A 7271-nucleotide genomic window follows, 5' to 3' on the forward strand; every position below is an offset into this window, starting at 1 on the left:
GTTCCTGGGAGTTTGTCTCAGCCCGGCGCCCACTCTTGCCTATTCCTTCTCGCCCTCACACCACGCACAGTGTTTAGAACTGGTGGTGGACGCCTGGCCATATCTCTCTGGACCAGGCTGCACACAGTAGGCGCTGGTGAGACGATGTGGAATGAAGCAGGGATCCTGGTCGGTCCTGCTCTGCTCTTGGCCTCAGGCTAGGAGGGCCCCGGGGTAGGAAAGTTGAAGGAAGTGAGGAGGAGGAGGAGGCAGAAAGAACAGGAAGTGAAGGATTCTGGGAGATGGAACCGTGTTATTTTGGGAAGGGCAGGGAAAAAAGTAAAACTCTAGCAATTCCTACTTACTGAGAAAGCCTACCGCTGAATCATACCCTGTAAAAATTACCCTTGTCTTTCTTTTTGACGAGTAAGACATGGAAGCCCAGAGAAGCCGAGGTACTGTTGGGAAGGCACATGTGGTTCCGGGGACCTCCAACTCTGCTCACTTCTAGAACTTTCCCTCCTCACCTGGGCCAAGGGCCGGGATGGCTCGGTGTCCTGCACATTTACAACAGATCTGTGTTGATTTTTGTCTAGAAACGCCATGGGTTAAACTTTTTTTCTTTTAAGGACAGGGTCTCATTATGGGAGTCCTGGCTAGCCTGGAACTGGATACATAGACCAGGCTGGCTTTGAACTCACAGAGATCCACCTGCCGCTGCCTCTGCACTAGCACACCCAGCTCTTCTTACATTTCTCTGTGTGTGTGTGTGAACACACTCGTGCCATAATGCGCTTGTGGGGGAGTCAAGAGTGCAGCTTGTGCGAGTCAATCTTCTGGAGCCTTCCATATTATAGGTCCCAGAGCTTGAACTCAGGCCCTCAGGCTTGGCGGCAAGCGCCTTTACCCGCCGAGCCGTCTCGGAAGCTTTGCGTCTTTAACTTCTGAAGCTGCGCTAGTTTCTCCTCGGCTCAGATCCTCCGTTTTTCTAGGACAGACCTCTGGAGACTCCCGACCCCAGCACGGTCCCTTTAAGAGTGGTTTCCAGGCTCGCGCGTGGGGGCGTGGCGAATCCGGAGGCGGGACCTGTGGGGGCTGGCCAATGGGCGGGCTTGTATGGCCCGGGGGGGCGGGCCCCTCCAGGGCGGGCCGCTCAGGGTTAAAGGGGCGTCCGCGGGTCGCCGCCGCTCGGCCGCGGGGAGACAAAGCACCGGCTCGCCGCCGGCCCCCCCGAGCGGTTCCGGGCCATGGGACGGACAGACCGTCGCGCCAGCCCCGCAGCCAGGTGAGACCGGGTGGGCGGGGACGGCGGCGGGGACGGGATCCGCGCGGCCATCGCAGGGAACCCGCCCGCGGCCTCCATCGCGGGCCCGGTGGTGCACCGCCCGGGTTTGCGGCTCTGCGGTGGTGCCCTGCCTCAGTTTCCCTCGAGCCCTAGCTCTGGAGCCCGCTATAACCCCTCGCGTGGTGGGCTCATCACTTGTCTTACATTTTCTAATATTTAATTTTTTTTTGTTTACGTGCGCGCGTGTGGAGGTCAGAGGAGACAGCTTGCAGCCGTCGGTTCTTTGCTTCTGCCGGTGTGGTTTGTAGTAATCGAACTCGGGTCGGAAGGCTTGGCGGCAAGCGCCTTTATCCGCTGAACTGTTTTGCCAGCCCTGCCTTTTTATAGAGTTTGTTGTTGTTGAGACAGCGTCTTGAGACTGTGTAGCTCGGGCTAGCCTGGAACTTATATATATATATATATGCAGACCAGACAGGCCTCGAACTCACGAGATCCACCTGCCTTTGCAACCCGAGTGCCAGAATCAAAGGTGTGCGCCACCATGCCCGGCATGTGCCGTTTTTATTTGTTTTTTTTAAACAGGGTCTTGCTGTGTAGCTCAGGCTGGCCTCTGCCTTCCATGTGCTGGAATAACAGGTGTGAATCACCACGTTGGGTGTTTAGCCAACTTTAGAATACTTTCCCTACAGTGTGTCACAGTGTTTCCTTATTTTCATTTTCTGAGTCTCCGTGAAGCCCGCTGAGGCATCTGGGGTCTGGGAAGTGGCTGTGACTGGTCTTCCACCCTGGACCAACTTGGACAGGAATTCGGTCCCTAAAGCATCAGGCCGAGGCCCCGCTGATTCAGTAGTGTGGTGCCCTCAGCAGACTCTGAACTGGAGGGAGAGCAGGGTGGCTGGGAAAACCTGGGGGGGGGGCACTTGCTCCCTGCAGAGGAAGCTAGAGCTTGCCTTATTTTCTTTGCTCAGCTGGAGCAGGTAAGGGTTGGGAACCTGGCTGTGCGCTTTCTGTCTGCTGGTGACCTCGGGCCAGGGTGGCTCCATCTGAGCAGCCACCCGTGGGTGGCTGATGGGCTGGAGGCAAGTTATTGTCAGTCTTGGTGGGACAGAATGACCCCAAGGTTAGTGCCCCACTTGGGCTGTATGCTCTGAGCCCTGTTCTTGGGGCAGGTGAGTTTTCCCATCCGTGAACGGGGCATGGTGACTAACTACCCCTTGTCACAGCGCCCTCCTGTTGACAAAGGTTTGCTTTGTCCTGTAGGCTCCCAAGAGTTCCTGCTACACACTGGGCAGTCAAATCCAGACAGAAAAACCCTCCCCTCCCAGAGCAGGCATGAATGACCCAGGTAATCTTCAGCTGGGGTGTAGTAGAGTGCCTGGTGGTTTCTTACGGTTGGAGGATACCTCCCCCCAGGCAGCGGTGAAGCCTACCGTATGGTAGGGAAGGGCACCCCCAGGCAGAGTAGTAACAGCCAAGGGCAAAGGTCCTGATGCAGGAAAGTGTCTGGTGCATTTGAGGGACAGAAAGGCAGCCCGAGTGGCTGGGATCTGGTGAGAGGCAGGCAGAGGTTGGGAAAGGAGCTGAGATGAGGGGTGGGGGTGGGGGTGGGGGTGCTGAGAAGTGAGTAGAAGTTATGAGAGATAAGAATCCCTCTGTAGGCCCAGGGGAGGGCCCTTGGGAGGTGTTCTTACCTTGAGGCGGCAAGATAGGATGGGGCAAAGGTGGAGGCAGGCGACAGCTGTAGAGGTTCCAGCGAGCGTCGATGGGGACCTAGAGATAGTGGGGTTAGACATCCATTGCTTTAGAAGATTGAGGGGGGAGGTGGCGGGGCGGGGGGATCACCTGGCCTCAGTGATTTAGAGAGAGAGGAACACCAGGGGCCATTCACTGAGACAGGACTGACGTGAGGGAAGCCAAGTATACTGTTAACGTGACCATGGTAGAGGGCCTGCATCCCTGGGTCCCCAGTCTCGTTGCCGTAACCTTAACTTAAGACGGTTTTGCTTTCATTTTATAGATGAAGAACTGGAGGTCCAGAGAGGCTGACTGTGCGCACCGAAGTGACCCAGCCTGGGGCCTGAGCTGACCTGTGAAGCGAGTGAGCAGAGCGGGGTGGGCACCTGGGACTGTTTGGGGACGGGATGCCCGAGTCACTTACGCAGGGAGAAACAGGCTTCTAAAGGAGCCACACAGCACAAGGAGGCAGAGTGGGGATTACACACACCAGAGCCCTCAGGGACCCAGGCCCCAGCGCTGTTGGGACAGGCAGGCCCCAGCCTCTGGCTCGGCAGGAAGCTGTCCCTGACTGCCGTGTGGGTGGCGTGAAAATAAGTATTTGCCTGGCAGCCATTTCTCCCGCCACCTGTCAGGTAGCACAGACTGGCCCCGCAGAGCCACCACCCAGACCTCATTCCTCCTGACTTCTGGTAAGTGCCTGCCACTCAGACAGAAGAGGTAGACATTAGCTGAATGCCAGCCGCATTCCAGGCTCTCTACATACGTCCCTTGGAAAGTATGGCTGCCATCTGAGAGCAAAGTGAGGCTGTGATGGGGACCACAGGGTACAGGACATCCTCTAAGTGGCCACACTTCTAACCTATGTGCCACCTCCCAGTAAGTCCTACTACCCACCCCTGCCCCAGTGTGTACTTTTGGGGAGGTATATGTTAGTGTGCCCTGTGCCTCTCTGTCCGTCTGGGCTGCGCCCCTGTTTTATCTAGGTTATCTTCTCGGGGTATTTTCCTCCTCTTCCCATCCACCTCTGATCCCCCTGCCTCACAGCGGTAGGCTTTCACCCTCGGGCCTCGGTGTTCACCGTTCCCCCTACCCTCATGCTCTTCTCTGTGGCTCCCTCTCTCACCAACCTGACCTACAAACCAGAGCGTCACAGAGCTGGAACCTCCAGGGACCGGCAGAGGCTCTAGCCAACTTGCTTTGTGACCTTGGCTTTGTGGCGGACCTCGCTGTGCCTCTGTTTCCCCATCTGACACATGGATGCAACCAGAACACCAGCCCAGGCCACCCAAGGTCATTCACTGCCAGATGGAGCTAACCTGTGCTACGTGTCCAGCGAGGCTCTGCATGCTTAATGCTTTCCCCCAAGTCAAGGGCAGTAGGAGGGCTCCGAGTGGCCGTGTGTGAGACTTGGGTTCGAGTCTTACCTCCCTGTACTCACCTGGGGCCCCGGGGTGGGTGTGGCGGAAGGTGGCTGCTGATGGCCCCGGAGTTGATGATCTTAGGAGTAACATCAGCTCTGGTGCAGGGGACCAGCGCAGGCCTTGCGGCCATGAAGCTGAACGAGCGCAGCCTGGCTTTCTACGCGACCTGCGACGCGCCGGTGGACAACGCCGGCTTCCTGCACAAGCGTGGCGGGCGCGGGGCGGGCTCGCACCGGCGCTGGTTCGTGCTGCGGGGCAACATGCTCTTCTACTTCGAGGCGGAGGCCAGCCGCGAGCCGCTGGGCGTCATCCTGCTGGAGGGTTGCACGGTGGAGCTGGTGGACGCCCGGGAGGAGTTTGCCTTCGCCGTGCGTTTTTCCGGAGGTCGTTCGCGGCCCTACGTGCTGGCAGCCGACAGCCAGGCAGCCCTGGAGGGCTGGGTGAAGGCGCTGTCGCGGGCCAGCTTCCACTACCTGCGCCTGGTGGTGCGCGAGTTGGAGCAGCAGCTGGCAGCCATGCGCGAGGGCGGCCCGGCCAACGCCTTACCCACCAACCGCAGCCTGGCCTCGAACCCGCGGCCCAAGGAGAACGGCCGGGCAGTGTGGAGCGCGCTGCCCGAGCAACCTGCTGCTGCAGCCCCCCAGCGCCCACCGCTGCCACCCCCGTCGCAGGGCCTCGTCCAACGGGCCCTTGGCGTCCTTTGCCCAGCTGCATGAGCGATATGGACTGGAGGTGCGGGCCCTCAGGAGCCAGTGGCGTGGAGGCCAGGCTGGCCTAGCTGGCGTGGAGGTCCCTTGGCATCCTTCTGGTTCTGGTGGGACTCAGACCCAGGACCAGCCCTAAGGGGCGTGCTGGCTGTGAGGGAAGCCTGAGTACAGACGGCCCTAAGCACAGTACGGCCTGGACTCAAACCGGGCTGCCAAGGGACATAGGACATGTGCCCCAGAAGACCTGACCTCTGGGGTCAGTGGCACTTGCCGCCAAGAAGAACCTAGGACCTGAACATGCTTCAAGAACTCAAGCAACTGGTTTCTAGAGAACTCTGCCCCAGGACAGCCCTGGAGCTGGCCCAGGGTCCACCTGGTGCCGGGCCTCACAAGGATCCGGAGGGAGGCCTGGGCCCAGTAGCTGCTGCCTGGGCTGCTCCTGTGGGCCTGAAGCAGCAGGTAGAAGGTGGAGCTTAAACTGGATAGGTCCCCAAGGCCTCTGGCCTGGAACCAGCTGAGGCAGACTTTGCCCGGCCTTGGCAGGCAGGCCGGCAAGCCCTCACAACTCTGTGGGGCCTCAGAGCCACCTGATCGCCAGTCCTGGGCTGTGGCCTAGCTTCCTCGCAGGCTCACCTGGAGGAGACAGTCACCTCCGCCTGATTCCATGCCTGCGGGAGGAGAGCCCAGCTGCTGCCCCCTGACACCCAGGTCACCAGTGGGCCCCCCTGCTGGGTCCGTCCTCACTCACCACAGTGCTGGCTCTCTTCCAGAGTGTCGGGCGGGGACAACCTGCCCCACCTGGGTCTTGTTTACAGTCCTCCTCAGTGCCCTGCCCTGGGGACTGGAGGACACTGTCACTCCAATCTCTGCATCAGACGGACAGATTTCACCCTGGCCCCGATCGCTCCTCTGTCCTGGGAGGCCCCGGGTTGGGGTTCTGTAGGTACATCTGCCACCAGGGCCTCTTGGCTCCCTGCTGGCTCAGGGACCAGGGCTTGGCTGTGGGTTTGGTTTTACTTTGAAGTATTGCGTCTGTCTTTCTCCAGCAGTGAAGTTTAGTGTCCGCTCCCCCTCCCCCACTTTTGTGACTATTGGCTGGCACTGTCCCCGGCCCTAGCTGGAGACAGCTAGCTGACTTGGCCTTTACCTCTCACTCTGTCCCGAGCTCTGTCTGCACTGGTGCCTCTGGGGACTTGCTCCCTGTCTTTTCCACTCTCCCACTGGGTGGGGCTCAGGACTTCCTGGCGGGGGGCCCAGCTGGAGGGCTGAGGTGTAGACTCCAGTCTGGGATGGCTTTACAAACTCTAAAGGTACAGGGAGGAGGGGGGCGGGGGGGACAGGGGGAGAGATGCCCTCTTTTCCCAAAGCACAAAGATGAGGTCCAGCTGATTCTAGGGCTAAGAGAGATGTCAGTCGTGGACAAGGGTACGAGGGCCAGAATAAAAACTCGTCAAGTGATGGCTGCTTGTATTATTTTCCTCCCCACGGAATCCACACTTGATGTGCCTGGTGGGTCCTTCAGCCAGGCAGTCCTGTCCCCTCCTAGGGAGGACACTGGCCTCATCTTGTGAGGCGGGAAACGGAGGATCAAAGAGGTTGCCAAGGCCACACAGCTGGAGCGTCAACTGGAATGTCAACCTCTGACCCTGTGGCTGGTGGTGCCCTTAGGAGGTGCATGGAGGACCACAGGGCATAAAAAAAAAAAAAAAAAAAGATGGGCAGATGATTGACATGTGGGTGGGCCCAACCACCCAAGGGTTGGGAGGATGGTAAATGGGAAAGGGTCGAAGCCTGATGATAGTACACACCTGTCCCAGCAATCAAGGCTGAGGCAGGAAGCGCTCTAGCTGGAGACCAGCCTGGGCTACACAGTGATACCCTGTCTCAACAACAAACCCTTCTTATTGGCCTGTTCCTGGTAGCTCAGGGGTTGACTGCAGAGAATCCTGGCACATGAAAACTGAGAGAAAGAATCTGTAATTGATTAGTAATGTCTGCTATGTTTTTTCTTGTTTTGTTTTTTTGGAGACAGGGTTTCTCTGTGTAGCTTCCCTTCTGTAAAGCCCCCCTGAGCCCAGTGAAGAAGTGGGGACCCAGGAGTCACAGCAGACATCACTGCCTTGGGGGCAGGTACACGGAAGA

The 7271-nt window shown here is 58.6% G+C and overlaps 1 protein-coding gene across 1 annotated transcript; it reads left to right on the plus strand.

The window, feature by feature from the left end:
* The first annotated feature begins 1115 nt into the window (after positions 1-1115).
* On the plus strand, positions 1116-6469 carry Pheta1 (PH domain containing endocytic trafficking adaptor 1). The gene is given in 5 exon segments (XM_052755282.1): positions 1116-1264; positions 2525-2609; positions 3282-3362; positions 4527-5081; positions 5083-6469. Coding segments are annotated over 2 exon segments (714 nt in total). The 5' UTR covers positions 1116-1264; positions 2525-2609; positions 3282-3362; positions 4527-4550; the 3' UTR covers positions 5266-6469.
* The last annotated feature ends 802 nt before the right edge of the window (positions 6470-7271 follow it).

The sequence above is a fragment of the Peromyscus californicus genome, unplaced genomic scaffold, assembly GCF_007827085.1.
Source record: "Peromyscus californicus insignis strain IS unplaced genomic scaffold, ASM782708v3 Scaffold_2__1_contigs__length_46816999, whole genome shotgun sequence".
NCBI lineage: Eukaryota > Metazoa > Chordata > Mammalia > Rodentia > Cricetidae > Peromyscus > Peromyscus californicus.